Here is a 19,802-nt window from a genome sequence, read left to right as displayed (position 1 = left end):
CCATTTATCTGCTGCTTCAAGTTGGGCAGATGGTGTGCAAACAGAAAGATGTTTGATCTGTTTGTTCCATTTCACAGGGATTGAAAAATGGAGATCAAGTCTCTAAACTGGCTGTTTCTCCTTATACTGATTTCTTCTACTTTCCTTCTACTGATGGATCCCAAGTGAGCTAGCAAGCTCTCCCTTCTCCGTGTCTGCTTACATCTCTCTTTCTCAGACACACACACACACACGCACACACACTCACATAGCTATTACCGTGCTTCAGTAAAGCTGTAAAGCTGTACAGGGCTTGTGATCCAGGCATAAAAACAGACATCATTTGCTCATTAGAGCTAAGTTTTCAGGACGTGCCCCACTTACTGACCTCCACTAACGGCCTGGGTTTGCGCTCGACTGCAAACCTGAAGTGGCAGAGTTCACAGTAGCTGGTGTTTGAGGATGACAGCCAGTGCTCCAGGCAGCTCCGATGAATTGTCCCCAAGGTCCCTGTACATTCACATGGAGAGAGCAAGTCCTCTTGGCTGCTGCCCTCATGGCAGATCCTGCACATCGGCCGGTCATTGAAGGGGCTGCAAGAGAAGGAGGGGCACCTGCTGGTCACAGGGCTGGAAACCTCCACCAAGTGGATGGCCTTCTAGCTCTTGTCCTTTGGGCCCTCTGCAGAGGCAGCTGTTTTAGGACCTCTTAGATCTACACTTGACCTTGGCAGTGGGGCAAATGGTTCTGGGTACTCTAGAGCACTTGGGTCATCTACTTGTGACAACACAAAGAAATAGGGGATTGTCAATATCAAAGTAGCTGGGTGTGGCCCAGGATCAAAAGTGAGTGAAAACAAGCAATGGATATTTTTGCCTTGAATATAGATGTAGTTCAGGTCAACTACTAATCCAAAAATCAGAACCATCCTTCATCATTAAGAAGAGAAATTGTTTGAAATGACAAATGGAATCTTTTGGACCAAACCAGGACACGTTTGTATACCCTGAGGTTCTTTTCATTTCTCTTTTCAATAGGGTGGGAAAATGAGAGGAGGGAAGTTAGCCAGCAACCAACCCTGCAGCCACTACACAGAACTGCAGTCTGAGCCACAGCACAAAGCTGAGTGGTGGATTGTCCTTTGAGCTTTCACAGAATGCTCTATGGGATGCCAAAGACACCAAACTGAAAGCTAGTAATAAGTATGTCCTACTGAGATAGCCTCAGTCTAGAGTTCTGCCTTTAATTTGGAAAAACCACTCCTACACATTTCATGAAGGCAGCTTAGTGTAGTTAGCGGTTCATGGTGCAGGGCTGGGTGGCTGGGTTCAAACCTTAACTCTGCTGTCTATCACCTGGATAACTTTGGGCAAGTAACTTCACCTCCCCGTATTTTAGTCTCCTTATCTCTAAAACGGAAACAAAAATGGTGCCTTCCTCATATGGTGACAGTGAGCATGTGAAAAGATAGCCCAGACTGGAAACTTAGAATAGGGACCAGCACACAGCAAATGCTTACTTAATGCTAGCTACTGTCTCTCAAGGAAAATCTCGGGCCAGAGAAAATCAAATAACTTGGCCCTTATCATGTAAGTCAGTGGCCAATGGAAAGATCACACTAAGATGGCCTCACTTCTTGGGAGGTACCCTGCCCTGGGAGAGGACCATGCCTCTCTGATGAATGTCTTATGTTGCTTCTGCTGTTCTTCATTGGGCAATAGATTTTAAAATGTGTCCTCATGATATGTGACAATCCTAGGACCAGCCTCTTTACCTGCCCTCCCTTACCTCTCTGTATGCCCCCCAAAGATGACAGTGACCAGGCACATGCCCCTTCATTCTCCTGAACACTATCTTTGGTCCAAATGGAAACAGCCACGGAAGAACTGCTATTTCCCAAAGGCCTTTCCGAGAATGATCCTGGGAATGAGTGAAGGCCAAAAGGAGATTGAAAAAGGAAAGGATCTTCCTCCCACTAGCCTGAAAGGCCTACTTGTGCCCAGGAGTGGGAAAAGAAAGTTGACAGGTTTTTTTCAACTCATGATTCTGGGCTTTCTTCATTTACATTGAGCCTATAAAACTCTGAAACCTGGTTTACAGTACTGCATGGTGGGAGAGCAGGTAAAAATACCTGACAGACAGACAGACAGACACATACACACACAAACGGAGGCTCACAGGTCTCAGCCACGTCAACCATAGCCTGCTCTTCCTGATCAAGTGAGCTGTTTGATGCCTGCAAGGGTGAGTGGGGCACATCAGTCACACAATCTCAGTTCACAGAGGACCAAAGATAGTCACTGCCTCATCCTGAGTCCTAACCAATTGTTAAAAGTTCTCCAAGAGTCAGAAAATTACATATTAAATGCTTTTCTATTTTTCCCTTTGCACTAGCAGCACAGATTTTAAATGGAGGGCATATGGGCAATGTTCACAACATGCATCAGAGTGTGATTCCATGTCTGGGAGCCACCATGCCCAGGGTGGGATGCCACTGGTAGTCCTGCTGTGGGCACATGGATCTGTGGGCCTGTGTCTACACCAGAGGGGTTGACTGATCACTCAGACAGAGGTAAGAGAATAAGGTATGAATGACTGGTCCTGTGTTAGAGGTCAGAAGTGTCAGCACTGACACCAGGGGGCAAGTTCAATGTTGACCCACCTTCTAAGTGCACAGGTTAGAAGTTCCACTTACCCATTCTGAGAAAAAGCTGGAGAAGCCAAGGAGTTCCTATTAGCCTGGAAGCCCATAGCTCCCTATCCAACAAGAGCACAAGAGGAGACAAAGTGCTGGTCAGGATAAGTGGTCTCCAAGCTGCTCAGAGTCTGCTCTTTGGCTTTAGTTCATCACTTGGGAAGGCTCAGGAGGTTTTCACAATAGCACTTCATAGGGCAGAGTGTGTGCGAAGGGTCAGGGATGGGGGACCATTGAGGCTGAAGGAGGGGACAGCAGAAGAGACCTCCAAGTGATGAGAAGATACATGCCCAGGAAGTAGCCCTGGACAGCGCTTCCATCAGGCAATGCCAGTCCACATGCACACCAAGAATGTCACTTCAAAAGTTTTGCTCACAAATCCAATCACTTTGACTCAGTTGCCTGAAATCAGATACCTTCTTAATCCTGTTCCAATAGGACTACCTTTGTTACCTACTGGAGACAACAAGAGAGCTATTACATAACAATGTCAAAATAAAAACCCCATATCTTGTGGGCTCCTTCCCCTCCTGGCTCTTTGTAAGTATGACTTTAAGGGGAAATCTCGATAAGGTGAATTTTAGCTTTATATTCTATTGCTATAGAAACGGCAATGACAGAACTCGTGTAGTCTTTTTTTTTTCCCAGCACCTCCTCTCACCTGACACAAAGACCTGAGCACTAATTACATTCCCGTTAGCATTTTCCATCTGACAAAGAGTTCTCTGGATCAATTACAGATTCATTTATTTTAATTGTGGTACTACCTCTGGGTGGCAAGAGTCCGCACTACTGTTGACAGCAGCTGCCCGTCCTTGGCTGAAACTTGCATGACATACTGCGGCTGCCCATTCACTAGGCTGCCACAATCCTCCACCGTCTTCACCACGGGCGCAGCTGAGCTGGTGCAGTCTGGCAGGACTTCGGGCAGGTGACTGCAGCGGCTGGTTGTCATGGTAACAGACAGCAATTACTCTGCTAATGGCTTCCACATTCATACAGGATTTCCATCTAAGAGAGATCAGAAAACAGTTTACTTTGGCAGGGTGGTTAATAGAAAATGGAGAATTATGGGCCACCAACATCATCATCATGTCATTATTTAATATAAATAACAGGGGTAGCCTAGATGTGGCACATTATCTTGTTACCATTTAATACAAGTGTGCACACACATACACACACACACACAGAGCCCACAAGAAACAGCGGATATGGTATGAACAAGACAGCAAGCATGTTGGTGTATATAAACATTTAGGAGCCCTGCTTTCCACGAGGGGACAGAATGATGATTCTGAGGCCCAGATCTGAAGAGAAGATAAGCAGTTCCCTGCTGTGTGCCAGAGAAGCAATAAGTCTTTGTTGACAGTCTCTAAAAGTTACTAAAATCATTACTAAAAATATTCACAACTATTTTTTCTGGTAAGCAATTTATTCTCCATGCAGTTTCATTCTGAGATACTAAGATAAAAAGAGATAGAAAGAAGGAAGAAAAATAAAAGTGAATTTGGCCAAGTATTAATAGCATGTTCTAGGACAATATTTGCCAAACACGAATCATGCAATGACTGTACCACCTTTTGACTTTTGTCATATCTGTTGCACCATAAAATTTTCTACTCAATACATCTTGAAATTAACTTCCTTTAAAAATGGAATCTATTTTAGCTTTGTCTTCCAGTTATTCATAAAATGAGTTTAATGAGCTTTTATTTTCTAATGAACGTGACAATAAATACATTAGCACCATGTCTTGTTTGTGTACTACCTAAAATGCAGACGTACATGCATCATTATAGAGAAACACATAGGAGAATGTAAGAAAGTAATGAATGAGATCTCTATCACCAATTAAACATAATCCATTACTAATAAGGGCCTTACCTCCTAGGCACATGGTTTATCATATAAACCGCAAGGAATTCTGCTCGCCATCTGTGTGGTGCAGGCTTGGGTCATGACCTCAAGTTCAAAGCAGTCAGACCCACTTGAGTGAGGAACCCCACTGGATTCAATAATAGGTTCGCAAATGACACATAAGAAATACAGGTTTTTGCCGGGCGCGGTGGCTCACGCCTGTAATCCCAGCACTTTGGGAGGCCAAGGCGGGCGGATCACGAGGTCAGGAGATCGAGACCATCCTGGCTAACACGGTGAAACCCCGTCTCTACTAAAAATACAAAAAATTAGCCAGGCGTGGTGGTGCGTGCCTGTAGTCCCAGCTACTCGGAGGCTGAGGCAGGAGAATGGCGTGAACCCAAGAGGCGGAGCTTTCAGTGAGCCGAGATGGTGCCACTGCACTCCAGCCTGGGCGACAAATTGAGACTCCGTCTCAAAAAAAAAAAAAAAAAAAAGAAATACAGGTTTTTACAGAAACTTGAAGGAAGAATTCTGTCCAAAGGTGATATGACACAGTTTCATGGCTAGGAGTGCTAGCCTGCTCACCTCAAGCTCCTGGGCTCGACATGGCCTGGGCTCAGTAGACAGCAGCAGAATTAGTTGATGGACTGAGCTCACATCAATAACCCATTTAGGTGGTCAAGGCTCAGACTTAAATAAATGAAATATCTTGTCATTTGCACAACCCCAAACCCCAAGAGCATTCCTGTAATTCCGCAAGGGGTTGTTTTCTCCCAGATATTTGTCTCTACTTCTTACATTTTCCTTGATCCCTGTGGTTCTGGAAAACAGGATCTTCCCAACTTCAGAACAATGTGCATCAACTGTATGTTCTCAGGGCAAGAATGCAGTGTTTCCTGATGAAACTGACAGTTTCCCTCCCGACAAGCACATGTCAAGCAGGCTCGACTGTCCAAAACAATCGGACATGACCGTCATCCCTTCCTTGCTGCCGAGGTGTCTGGCTGACCTTGCACCAGCAGCCTCCCTTTCCTACCCTCATTGGCTGCCTGGAGTCCTCTCATGGTCTGCGTCTGCCCTTGCCCAGCAGCCCTTCTGAATCCACAGTGGGGAGACGGCTGTGGACTCCAGTCCTTGTCTGAGACCTGATGTGGGGGCACAGGCAGGGGCTGCCCCACTCATGCCATTTTCATGAGCAGCAATACTGAACATTCAGCACAGTCAGTTAGTTGGTATAGGGTATAGTTTTGCTTCTTAAATAGGATTTTTTGCTTTTTTAAAAAAAATCACAGTGCAATTAGTATACGGTATGTTATAAAAACTATGGAAGAACACAAAGAAGACAGTAAAAGTCACTCATAATCCCACCATTCGGATAACCCCAGTGAAGTTTTTGGGTAGATATCTTTTTATATTTTTGAAAGGGTTGGCAGGGTGGAGTTGATTTGTGACTGGGGCCAGACAGTTGTTTTATTTTGTTTTTAAAAACTGAGTTATGGTAGCTTTCAGATCGAAAAACAAAGAGATGTTAAAAGACCGTCCTCTTCTAAAACTGTGCATAACTCCTCTCCTCTGGCCTGCCCTTACAAAACTCCATTGACATAATTTTAAATTCTCATAATGCTTCACAGTCACAAAGTGTAACTTCCTGGCACAACTCTCTTGCTTCACAAGGCAGCCATAGATTAAGAGCCAGGGGTGTGTTGGCAGGAAAAGCAGACACAGTGACCTTCTTGCCGCATGGAATCATTATGTCTAGAAGAACTCTGAGAGTCTATTCTCGGGTTTTGCATAACTCCAGCTCAGAGGGCCAAATACTCCCTCCCTATACTTGATGGAACTGGAAGATGGTAAGGAGGGGGTGCACAGAGTAAATAATGGGACCCAGGGCTGCCAGTAGTTAAGCTACCCTCAGTGAATTGCCTGTCACCCAGGCACATAATAGCCCCAAGTTCACACACTTGTAACCTAGATTAAGTCCTCGTCAAAGGAAGTAGTTCTAAATGTGTGACCTAAATCCACAATAAAATGCCCTTAAAAATATTCTAGAAGCAGAGCTTCCCTTAAATTCATTTTATATATGTAATTTCACTTCTGGATGATTTCATTTCTTCTTTCACAGGTAAAAGGGATATTATCTACCACCTGATCAGTTTATTCCATTCATAGTGGGTGCTGGGCACTGAGTTTAGCATAAAAGAACAAAAGGAACCTCACCTTGCCTTCTTCTACAAGCAAGCCCTGGCTCTTTCTCTTGTGCCGTGTCTGCAGAACCCTGCATTCAAGATCCTCTAAGCCCTAGTTCAATTTAGGACCTAACTAAAATGATAGTGCAGTTCAGCATTCCCTGAAAAATATACCAGCATGTCTTATGTATACCACACATCAGAATAACCTTAAGATTCTAAGACTGGCATGCCAGCAATGAGTCCCATCAGCCCTGAAAGACCGTGGACTTGAATTAAAAATGGGGTAAGAGGGATTACACAGAGCATTAGCACTCTTGATCATGGTGGGGATGGCTGAGTTGGTTCTAATCTCAGAAGAGTGGATCTAATCACCTACTCAGAAGGAAGAGGAAGAAAGGAAGCACACTCTGCCCTGATCTCAGTGAAAGGGAAGCCCAGAGGCCTAGATGCAGCATGGGGCAGGCAGGAGCGGGCCTCACAAGCTGCATGCACCAATTGGCATGCATATGTTGCACCTGGGGCAGTGACAAATGGCCCACTGCATTTTCCTGTCTAGTTCAGAGCCACCTGGGAAAACAGCAGGCTGTTGCCGAGGATGCTAGAAAGAGCTGAGCTGTTGGTTTGCAGTCGAGCACTGGTCTTCTACTGAGCTTTCTGCAAAATTTCAAGCACTATCTGACTGCTTTCTTATCAATGCCAGTGCCCTGCTCCTGTGGTAAAGTACTTCCCAGTCTATCCAAGAATTCTCTCTGGGAGGGAGTGGTGTACGTGTAAACTTAAAACATCAAATGGCACTGGTGGGATGGGTCTTTGCTGGCCAGGCTTGACACCTGGCATAATTTCTTTCTCAGGCTGAGAATAAAACATGATTGGGCACTGGCCGAACTCAGCTGCACACAGTGGGAGGAGTAGGAGTAGGTGGAAGAGAGGGAGACAGTGAAAACAGAGCGGGTGGGCAAATAAATGAAAGTCTGATTAGGGAATTGTTAAAATAAAACGTCTTGTCTGTTAAACTGTGACCCCTGAAAAGGACAGGATACAGGTTTCACAAAAGCAGGAGACCTAACCATGTGGCAGTGATTCATTGCTGCATTTCTGAATAGGTTGCCACTGGTAAGTGATTTCCATGGGAACATGGCTGGCATCCTGAGGATGCGGCCATAGGTCGTGGGGGAAAGGAAGGAAAGCAGGTTCTGCTCACCTCTGCAGCCCCTCTGCCTCAGCAGCCCCAAACCTCCAGGAGAATCATGAGTTAGGGAAAAAGCTCTGTTGTTGGAGGCACAACATCAAAGCCTACACTCTGACTTTCTACTCACCAAAGTAAATCACTCAGCCTCTCAGACTTTTCCTGAGATTTCCTGAATATTTGAAATTAGGGTACTAAGATATCCTGAGCCACCTCATCTGGTTGTTTGTGAGGTCTAAAACAAGATAATACATATGAATTCACTTTGTAAGTAGGAACATGCCATGTACAGAGAAGTTTGAACTTTATTATTATGTTAACCTTCATTTCTGCTCTGTTTCTAGCCTGGGATACATCTCATTTCTGTCTTTTAAAACTGTCTTTCCTCATGTCTGGTCAACCTCTGATTTACCTTTTGCATCACACTTGAACTCTGACATTGACCATGCCATCTCTCTTGGCTAGGGAGAACAGAGGGAGCCTCATCCTTGCATGCCCACTTCTCATTTTCCCTGGCCCTATCGCCTTCAGATCTGGAAGACAGGTTTCATTCCTCTGTGAAAATGCTTAACAAAGATATATGACAGGTGATGGGATGATCTGTACAGCAAACCACCATGGCACACATTTACCTATGTAATAAACATGCACATCCCACACATGTACCCCCGAACTTAAAATAAAAGTTGAAAAAAGAAAAACAAAGATACATGAGGAAAACCTGCTATGATGTTGGAGATACGTGGGTCTATTTGTTAGAGCAGCTACCATTATCTTAACCTTAACTAATCTAGCATGTGATAAATACACTAGAAAATAAAACACAGGCCAATTCCAAGGCCCTTTTCAGGCCTACTTGTATCAGAACTACATTTTCAGTGCCAAGTCAACATTAGTCTCTTAGATGGAGGTCAAGAAGTGAGAGAAATCTGTTATATTGGCACCTCTGTTTAGGTAGGAAAATGACTCAAAAGGTTTAAAGGTGAAAATGAGAGCAGGAGAATGTGAGTGCTGGCTGGCACTGACGTGGTCATGTGAGCTGCCTGGACAGTGGTCTAAGCAGGCCCTAACTTGGAGGCAGTCTGGAGCAAGTCCGGACCTCCACATTCAACCTTCATACCCAATTCCAGAGATTTCAAGAAGTAATAACATACTATAGAAATGATCCCCAAAAGTAATGAGTTTAGTAACAGGAATAAAGTTTCAGTCCAGCAAGATGAATAATCTCTAGAGATCTGCTATACCTGTAGTCAGAAATAACATATTGGACACTTAAAACTTGGTTAAGAGGGTACATCTCATTCTTACTGCAATAAAATACAACTTTTGAAAAGAAGAAGAGGTAGGCTCCTCAGGTCTCAATATGTCCTGGAAGGATCCTGTGTTACCTCTACAACCAGAGTTGGCTAACAAAGCAAATCAAAGAAGCAAATTCATTTATTCTTCCTTCCATCCATTCACTATTTTTTTTTTTTTGAGAACTTATTAGGTATTCCTAGGAAGTTTCTGGTGGTGCAGGGTCCAGCCTTCTCAAATCCTACTTTACATTTCCCAAGGAAATGTGGAGGCCACCAAATAGTCTGGAGAATTCCCCAGACCTTCACTGGGGTGGCAGAGCCATGAGGACCTAGCACTTTTCCACAATCAATTGTGTCCTTGCTCATTCAGGGGAAACCACCTGAAGCCCTAAGTTTGGGGACCGACACCGCACAACTGAGAATGGCTAGATGGTTTTCTGCTCCCACAGAGTTCTGCGTCATTAATGCTGGTCCAGGATCCATAAGTCGGACCTTAGTTTTACATGAGTGAATCTGCCTCAGAAAGGATGTTTAAATGTCCTCTGTGAGAGGTTGCATACGTGGGGAGCACAGCCTTCTCTAATGAGACCAATAAATGGACAATACAAGGCGGTCAGTGACTGAAATGGGAAAAAAAATAGCAATAATGGTCTGTCCAGGAACTTTCCTCTGTGAGTTAGATTTTTACACTTTGAATTCTAAGAACAGTCTCTGAGAATAGGGATGCTGCTCTTTGATAGAACATTCCCCTGGCTTTTCAGGCATGTTATAACCAGACAGTGCACTGCATGGCTGATGAACTGACTTAAGAGTATCTTGAATGTTCAGAGAAAATGAGGGAAGGTAGGAAATCACACAGTGACCTTCCTTTCCAATGAAAATAGGGCAAATGACTAATTTCAAAACCATTAACATGGAAAAGCGGCATATTTCTTCTGAGAACAGGACACAAAGGCTCTCCAAGGAGATTGCTGGGACATGATTACCAGCAACATTTAAGTTTTCAAAAACACGCCAAGGAGGCTATTCACTAAGAATGTGTAGCAGCAAAGTAGCTGCTTCATTAAACTTAAATAGCCACGGCAGGGCTGTGCTTACAGACTGCGCTACCAAATTATACATTTCTTTTCTGGATGCTTCACTGACCTCATTATGTGGAGCACAGAATTTGTCATTCCAAATAAAGTGACCATCCAAGTCTTTACAAACATGTCCATCAGGCGCTTGATGAGTCTGCAGAGTGAAACACTGGCCAGCCCAATGAAGTTTAAAAATACTTCTCTTTTTGTTGCCTCATTACTTTCTGCTAGGTGCTCACTGTCACACTTACAGGGCACAGTTAAGCAGTAAGCAGGTGAAATGTCTGTTTCTTGAGCAAGAGGGAGGTTTTGATTTGGGGGTAAAGGCATATTCCTGAGAAATGTATAAACCCCAATGATGAATTAGAGGGAGAAGAAAAACCTGACCAGCATAAGACAAGCTGGATCCAGAGAGAGTTACCATAATATGTTCCTAGTGTACTACCTTAAAGTTATATTCAGAGTTACTTATCATTTCTCATCCACATGATTAATTCTGATTCTCAGTCACAAGAAGTATCCAAGGTATCAGACAGATTTTTTTTTTTCATTTAAAATTACTGTATTTTCTCTTCAGCCAGGTAAAATCCTCTAGTTCTGTTGAAGGCAAATCAAGTAACAATTATCATATTTAGACATATTTTTCCCTGAAGAAGTACTTATGAAATTAATTCTGATTTTGGAGGCTATACATTTTTCATTTAATTTTAATTATATAGATGAAAATGGCAATTAAAAATCCCACAACAGCCCTATGTGTTCAAAGACACAGCGACAGCTGAATTGCACTTGTAAATAACAACTGGCTCCTACACACGGAGCCCCACTGAGCTGAGGGAGGGAGTTGCACAGATGAGTTCTGGGCGCTCAGGAACAATGAGGGCACATCAGAAAAGTTTAAACATCAAGTTCAAAAATTGGAAGGAGCAGGAAAAACATAATGAGACATTCATGGGACATTACTCAGGGATGAAAATTTAAAATGTACTATTCAAATGACATTCAGTGTGACCAGCAGCAAATAGCTACCTGTCCAGCATGCATAAGGAAAGGCATGAAAGGTACAGCATGCTGGCCAGGATATCTGATAATACGAGAGAAAACATCTCAGTCACAATGAAAGCTAAATATATTCTAAGGACTGAAGGTTCCCAATTTGTTTTTGGGCTCACACACATTTTTTAAAAATCAGCATCCAAGTGAAAGCCTACCATGAAGGAAGCTGATTTGGGATTCATTTCCAAGTTGTACCTCACCTTTCTCTGCATAAGCAACCCAGTATTAGCTAGATAGATGTGCTAATTCTTAACCCAAGCCTCCAGAAGCCTAGAATAAAGCCACTTGTGAGCGTATTTTAAATCAGGATTCCTTGGAACTTTCCTCTTCCCCATTTCACCCAGACCACAGGGAGGCTGCAGTCTCGTCCTTCGGCAGGGCAGTCTAAACTCTGCATTCCAACAGCCTCAGGTAGGCTGGGCCTCCCTGTGCGTTCCCTGCAGCACTTTCAGGCCCACAAGGACCCCCAACACATTTGACTGCATTACTTTCCATTTACACACAAGGATAAGCAAAGTCACTCAGCTTGCCAAGGAATACGAAGGCAAGTGCAGATGAAAGACTAAACCTCCTTGGACTTTGCATTTCATCCCCCTCCTAGGCATGATAGATGAACTCTCTATCATATGCTACATAATATCAAACATCCTCAAAACACCTATTGTTCTTTCATGTATGTTCTACAGAAACAAACCTGTCTTGAGTGTTCCTTCATGGCCTTTTCACACATTTAGCTTTTGAGTAAGGAGCTGTCTGGGACCCTTGGGGTTGAGGAGACTGAGCTCTGGTTTTGGGTCAGGGAGTCCTGGCTTTGAACCACCACCCAGCTGCTTGTCAACAGGAGAGTTACTTGATGCTGAGCCTCAGTTTCCCCCCTGAGACTGAGCACCAGAGGTAGGTGTGGGCCTGCCACGTAGAGGACTCTTGATAATGGGAAGTACTTAAGTCTGTAGCACATCAGGATGAGCTCACAATAATGGGGCCGGGGTAGGGGTACAAGAGGCCCCTTCCAGATCCCACCTCTAGGCTCCTCACTCAGCCCACCCTCCTCTACAGTTCTCATCCCTGCCCCCATCTTCCCAAGCCAATAGCTCATGAAGACACAATTACTGACATCTGCTTTGACAGTCTCGTACACAGGTAAAAAAAAATCACAGAAACTCCCCCTGGAATTACTTTCCTTGGCCTTAGACATGGCTTCCCTCCTCTAAACCTCAGCACACATACTCACATATATACACAAAAAAAGGTAGATTCTTTTTGATTAGCTCAATAAAATGGGTCCAGTCTTTTAAATAATCAAGATATCAAACAAGCACAAGAACAAAGTAACACATAGCGAAGGACCGAGTTACCCGAGATCACTTTATCACTTGCTCTCTGCACAGTCTGTATCCTGGATTCTTGTGGACCATTAAATGGATGGAGAATAGGGTCTCTCTCTTGGTGATGATACTTATTTTCTAAGTACCTCAATGCAAAGCACTTACGAACCTCTTTAGGGAACCTCTGAGGTGCTATTTTTTACTAACTGGAACACATGCCCCTCCCTGCACTTGCTCCCTGGCTGGGACCTGCCTGCCTGTATGGGCACAGCATGCATCATGGCCTGGGTGGCTGCATCAGTCCCCTGCATCTTGGTACAGGGTGGCCTCTCTTCCACACCCCCACCTTTTGAAGTACTGGCTCCATCTGGACTTTTTCAGTGGGAGGACCGGCGTGCTGTCTCCACAATCCTCCTGGGAAGCCAAGTGTGTAAGGCCTATTAGAAACGCCCGCAGTGTGTCAGCTTACACAGAACATCCCCTTAAGTCACTGAGACACTCAGAAGGAAGGTCCTGAATCAAATATCTGTGTTGTTCTGTTGGTTTTTTCTTTTTTTTGGTAGGCCCTGCCCTGCCAAAAACAATGGGTGAGATTTCTTACCTGGATTCAGCCTGTTTGATAGAAACAAAAACAACTATATTGAGACTGAATTAAATTATTATCCAAGGCAAAATAACTAAATAATATACAGAGGTCTACACTTATACATTTTCATCTGATGATACTTTTCCTTCAGGACAGACAAAAAAATTACACTATTAATAGCAATAGTGTGAGTGTATTTTTCTATTTTCATAGCACTATTCATTTTCCATCTTCTAAGTACTTAATAAATACAGTGGGCCTTTACTGCCTTCTAGGGTGAAAATAACACTTATGCCCCCACGGAGCTCATTCATTTGTTTTACGGGCTAAAAAAATCTCTAGTGTGTCACAAATTAACACAGTGTTCCCGAGGACTGTGTTTTATTCTTGAATCTCCAATTTCACTAATAAATGTGAAAAATACATGTAGCCAGATAAGTCCCAGGAGACTAGCCACTGCAGATGCTGAAGAAAGCAAGTTATTCCAGCTAAGATCAGCATTAACTTCAACACCAGAGACTGTTGTTTCCCAAATTCTCCTCCAATTGCCTGTTACAAGGCAAGGAACTTGGTTTCTAGTGACCAACCAAAAAATCCAACATAAATAGGTTTAATTTAAGTAAAGGAGATTGTAAAAAAAAAAATTTTTTTTAAATGTTGAATTCTCAGATATTGACCTTTTTCTAGTCAGAGCTCCTATCTTGCTTCTAGGCCATGGACCCCCCCCCCACTATTATCCCTGAGAGAGATTTTTATCATCCCAATCTAAAATTTTTTTATGCCAATATTTTTATTTCACTTTTTGCATTTCTTTCCCTTTGTTCATAAAAATTATTTACATGATTACAAGAGAATGTATATATGCCAATCTAAAAATTAATCAAGATTTTATCACATTTGTTTCACCTGTCCTTTCTTCCTTCCTTTTTAATGTGATTTTAAAGTAAATTCCAGAAATCAGTCATTTTACCCCTATATACTTCAGTATGAATTTCTAAAAATATGAACATTTCTCATATAACCACAAAGCCATTATTTTACCTAACAAACTTAATATTTCCTTGATATCATCTACTACCCAGACTGTATTTAAATTTCCCCAACTGTCTTGAAAAATCTTTTGGTTGGTTTGTTTAAATGGCCCAAACAAGTTGAACACATCACATTTGGATGTTATTCATCGTATGTCCCTCTCGCTCACGCATGGCCTCTCCCTTTCTTCCCAAGCCATTGTCTGTTGACGAAATTCATGTGGAGGCCCTCTAGAGCCCCATCCTAATCTCCACTTTTTAAATTTGTCTGTCTTCTTGTGTTACCATTTCACTTGTTCCTCTCTCTCCTGTATTTTCTGGAACCCCAGGATTGGCTTGATTCATTTCAGGTTCAACTCTCAGGCAATACTAGCTCATAGGTGATACTGTCTACTCTTGGTGCATCACATCAGATGGCAAGTAATGTATGGCAGTCCCACTTTTAGTGGGCTCAGAGAAGTCCCCAGGTAGACATTTCTAAAGGTCTAATGATTGCACCCACTGATGACAGTTGCCTGCATCAGTTATTTCATTTGGGGGCTATCCAATTATGCTTTTCCAGTTCTAACTTCCCTTCTACATTTAATAGCTGGAATTCTTTTGGAACAAAGAACTTTCCTTGATCAACCAGTACAATCTGGTTAAATATGATTTACACAAAAAAGTCATAAGCACTACTTAATTCTTTCCTATGATAGCCAGTCTTCAGAGTATGGAATTGGTACCTTTGTTATGTTTTATAATAACCGAGTTGTATTTGTTGTTGTTTATACTATTTGATATGGTTTGGCTGTGTCCTCACCCAAATCTCATCTTGAATTGTAGCTCCCACAATTCCCATGTATTGTGGGAGGGACCTGGTGGGAGGTAATTGAATCATGGGGGCAGGTCTTTCCCATGCTGTTCTCATGATAGTGAATAAGTCTCACAAGATCTGATGGTTTTATAAAGGAGAGTTCCCCTGCACATGCCCTTTTTTGTTTGCTGCCCTGCAAGTGGTGACTGTGCTCCTCCTTTGCCTTCTGCCATGATTGTGAGGCCTCCCCAGCTATGTGAAACTGTGAGTCAATTAAACGTCTTTCCTTTATAAATTACCCAGCCTCAGGTATGTCTTTATTAGCAGCATAAGAACAGACTAATACACTATTCTTAAAGATCTACCTGTCTTTATCAAAATTAAAAAACGAAACAAAACAGACGACTACTCCATGAGAAACCCTTCTTAAGTATAGAGAAGATCTGGATTTGTGATTTAAAGGGACACAAAGCAAGTCAAGGGCATCATCCCTGCCATTTTGCAGCACTCTTGGAAGGAAGGCCAGCTGCTGTTTTCCTTGCCTGCATTGGTATCTAAGACTTTTGTCCTTATGGTAGATACAGTCTTTCCTTAGGTCCAACACTCCTCAACAGCTTTCTACATTTATCCATCCCTTAGGAAAAATGAGAACAATTCTAAACCATTATCTTCTTTTGCTTACTGCTGCACAGATCACTTGGTGCCACTTGCCCCTGCAGACCTCCACTGTATTTTATTTATGGGATACATGTGAAGGTGGCCCAAGGCTGTGGAGGGAAAATGCCTCCACAGGAGGAGAACTAATGCCTCTGTAGACTGACTACTTAAGGTCATCATGCCTGTACAGCTTGGGCTTTGTGATCCAGCAGGAAGCCATTCCCATCCAGAAAAGCCTGCAGGTGCCAGGTGGCAGAACCACACCCTGCTCCAGCACCATGCTGGTGGCACATTAACACTCAGCACAAGCTTCCACTGTGGGAAGGATCTGTGCATGCATGAGAAACATCTCACCTTCCTTCTTCTCACTAATAAGGGTGAAAACATTTAGGCAGTTCATAGGTATTCCCCACAGAGGCATTTATAAGCCTTCTTGAACACTGGCTGACAAGTGTCTCTGAGACTGACAGCAATCCAGGGTCTGTCTTTCTTGTTCTCTAAGAGCAGGGGTATTTTCTGCCCACGATTGCTTTGTTTTAGTGACATGCATCTGTCAGTTAGATATTAAAACAGAGTAATAATGGGAAGATAATATGCTGGCTCTGTCCACATACTTTGAGAGGGAAGCATTCATGAAAAATGTGTATTTTGGGAAATCTAGATGGTCATGTGCCCATCTGCATTTCTATTTAGTTTGAAATTGAGTGTTGAATAGCAAAGTGGTGAAAGAACAAATAACGTAGGGGTGGACTCTGAGGAGATTCCTAAATGGTTCTGCAGACACCAGTGTGGGACTTGCTGCTCTAAGAAGGAGGGGAATGGGTTAGGAAATGCATGCCAAGGAGGCTGGCCAGGATGGAAGTGGTTTTTTTTTTTGTTGTTGTTGTTGTTTTTTGTTCTTTGGCTTCCCCGGAACTCATTGAGAGCTGCTGAACCAATGAACTGGCAGGAAACAGCTTCCATGACTCTGTAAGTGGAGGACTTTCACACATTTTGAAAAAGAGCAAATACTTTCTTATACAGCCAAGGTGAAAGGGAAGTGCACACTGTAAATAAATGAATACAAGCAATTTGGTTCCCAAAGATCTTTCTAGTAAATGGTTCTGTGCTAGAAAGTAATATTATTACTCGATATTTGGATCTCTAGTCATATGCTTAGGTCCTGACTTCTTGGCTAGTGTAAATAAAAGCATATCCTCCAATACACACATGAATACACACACACACGCTTATAGGCTCTACAGAAGGCCATCTTTATGCCAGCAATTCACTGTAAAATCTTATCATCCTAGACTTGACCACAGAGCCTAGGGACTACTAAAGTATAATCTCTACCACAAAGTTGTAACATGAGGATAACAGAAGGAAAATAGCTGCCATTATATTGGGTGGGGATAGTCAACTGGACTAGAATGGAAGCCAGAAATCACTAGCCTCACCAGTAAAATCTCTTACAATTTCCTTTTTAAAAAACAAAGTGGGGGAAGTCTATTTGGTGTAATAATTCAGTATATGAGCGTTGGAGTTAGATACCTTGGGTTTGAATCCCATCAATTTTCCATCTATCAGTTATGCCTCCTTAAGCCAGGGATAAAATAGTGCTCATCTCAGAACATTTGAGGATTAAATGAAATAATGTACATAAAGCGCCTAGCACAGAGCTTAGCACATAGCAAACACCACTGGCTGCAAGGATTGTGTTAGGGCCACAGCAGCCTCAAATGTTTCCAGGGTGCCCTCTTGCTTTTGGCATTTCTGTTCAAGCCAACAAACATTTATCACTATACTGACATTAATATGAAGGCAACACGGTACTTTGAGAGGCAGAGTGGAGAAGCAGAAACATAAGCTCAGGAATCAGACACACGGCTTTGAGTACTGGCTTTTGCCACCAGTTACTAAAGGTTCAACCTTGGATAAGTTGTTTAACTTTTCTGTATGTCAATTTGCCCATCTGTGAAAAAGAAGGTGACTTCCTTGCAGTCATTGTAAGGCTTTAAATTGTGGTTCTAAAGTCCACAGAGCCTTTAAAGTGTCTTACCCAGTGGGTGCTTGCTGAGTGGTAGCTCTCATCATTATTAGAGTATAATAGAAGGCTCAGGAAAGGGACAGAGGTGGGCCTCATGAATCTTGCCACTGGATGGCATGATCCTGGGCTGGGGAGGATGGGCCAGAGATGGTCAGAGGAACAATGGGGTAAGTAAGACTGAGGACACATACCAAGGCACAGTGGGAACCTAAGGAAAGTAGATGTTACTGGAAGGTGAAGTATGCAGAGAATATTATCTTAAAATACAGCAACAGTACAATACAGAGTACAAACTTGTCTCCCTTTGTTTTTGGCTTCAAGGCGTAAAATATGGGGCTCTGGGGAGCTAGGTGGGCCACTATAGCTCTAGGAGCTTTCCATTTATCCTCCCTGAGTTTTCCCAAGAGCCAGGTACCATTTTGGCTCCAGAATGAGGTAGCTACTCTGAAGCATTTTGTACAGATACAGAGGAATGAATGGTCCTATTTTTTTCTGGGGAGGAGATATCTTTTCCCCCCTTTCCTAACAACGAAGGAAAGAATCAAACTAAATTTTTACTTCCACTTTCATCTGCTGATCCCCACACTTCTAGAAACCAGGGACTCTTCATCTTGTTTACACAGAGCTCAGCACAGGACCCACTTAGATGTTTACTGGGTACATAGTGGGAAATGTATGGTTTCTGAAAAAATAAAATAACACAAAACAGGGACATAGTAAAGGGGAAATTTACTACTTTTGGATATCTGGGTAATAAGGATCCGGACATTTGAAAGAGGCCAGAATATACTTTATCATGATTTTTATTAAGTTCTACTTTCAAGGTGACATAAAATATGCATCCTGTTCAGGAGGGGAGAAAATGCAACGAAAGCTAATCCATGATGATAGCGCATACATACACAAAGCATGCTGATGTCTCTAACCTGGTCTGTTCATAAACTGGACTCATTTCTTAGATTTACAAACGATGATCACTATGGTAAGTTCAATAACAGAATTTTCTGCTGTATGCCTGGCATTCTCTTCAGTATCTTTTTAAAGCCCTTAAATGTTTTGATTTACATAAAACTAAAAGCTGGGAGAATTAAAAATTACACAAATAATGAAGATGAGTTCCTAGGTGAATTACCCATTACTGTGGAGGTTTTTGGATATTTTCATTAAAAAGAGTAAAAAGACCATCTAAAGATACTTGTGTATCTACAAATGATTGTAAAGTCATTCTCTTTATTTCTTTCCAACTCCCGTAAGCCTCTTTTATTAGCTTCAAGGAATGAAGCTCCAATCTGCTTCAGTAAACTGCATTATTTTTTAAACTACAAAAACATATGCGATTTCTTTACATGAGCAATCTTCTTTAATGGCAATGCAGTGATTGGGAAGACTGCATTCATGGGCATAGTTTACAGAACTTCCCTCCACCTGATAGCCCCTCTCTACTTTTTCCTTTCCATTTTTTTTTTTTAACAATATTATTAGGACCCATTGCTTTTTCACAAGTGCTTGGCATATAATGGGCACTTAAACATATTTGCTGACTCACCAAATGAATAAATAAATTCACTATCTTGATATCAAAATTTATGTCCAGGTTAAGTGACACAATCACAGGGCTAACATAGACCTCCTACTTAGAAATACAATATCTTCTATCTGACTTAACTTCTATGCAGTCTAGTATTCACTCTGCTATTTGATGATAGCCTCTTTTTTTTTTTTTTTTTTGCACGAATTCTGGATAATCCTTACGTTCATTACCAAATTTGAAATCAGGCACTCTGATCTAGGGGTTATTTAGGAAAATTAAGAAGCAGGCCATGAATCTGAACTCTTAACTTAGTAATGGCTTGCAGGCATCTCTAAAACAAAGCATCTCTAATTCCCTTCCCTACTTTCACATAAGTCTCTTTAAGTTGGTATGGAGAGTATTGTTGAAAAAGGAGATTGAGAGGAAGAAAGAATGAAGGAAGAAAGGCAGGAAGAGGGGAAGAAAGAAAAAGAAAAAAATAAATGACGAAATGAGTGGACAC

At 42.4% G+C, this 19,802-nt stretch overlaps 1 protein-coding gene across 7 annotated transcripts in view; it reads right to left on the bottom strand.

Annotated features, from left to right (window-relative positions):
* MARCHF3 (membrane associated ring-CH-type finger 3) overlaps positions 1-19,802 on the bottom strand; it is a 167,157-nt gene that overhangs the window by 34,702 nt on the left and 112,653 nt on the right. For 5 of the 7 annotated variants that reach the window (XM_071098515.1, XM_071098512.1, XM_011710153.2 and 2 more), the window contains exons 2-3: positions 3,442-3,685; positions 368-572 (exon numbers count right to left, since the gene is read on the bottom strand). In XM_071098515.1, the coding sequence (XP_070954616.1) occupies positions 368-572; positions 3,442-3,629 (393 nt within the window). In that variant the 5' untranslated portion in view covers positions 3,630-3,685. Of the gene's footprint in view, positions 1-367; positions 573-2,674; positions 3,418-3,441; positions 3,686-12,039; positions 12,367-19,802 lie in introns of those variants that run through there. The other 2 variants (XM_071098517.1, XM_071098518.1) reach the window with 2 other exon arrangements.

The sequence above is a fragment of the Macaca nemestrina genome, chromosome 6, assembly GCF_043159975.1.
Source record: "Macaca nemestrina isolate mMacNem1 chromosome 6, mMacNem.hap1, whole genome shotgun sequence".
Taxonomy (NCBI): domain Eukaryota; kingdom Metazoa; phylum Chordata; class Mammalia; order Primates; family Cercopithecidae; genus Macaca; species Macaca nemestrina.
This window is presented reverse-complemented; position numbering and strand designations above follow the sequence as displayed.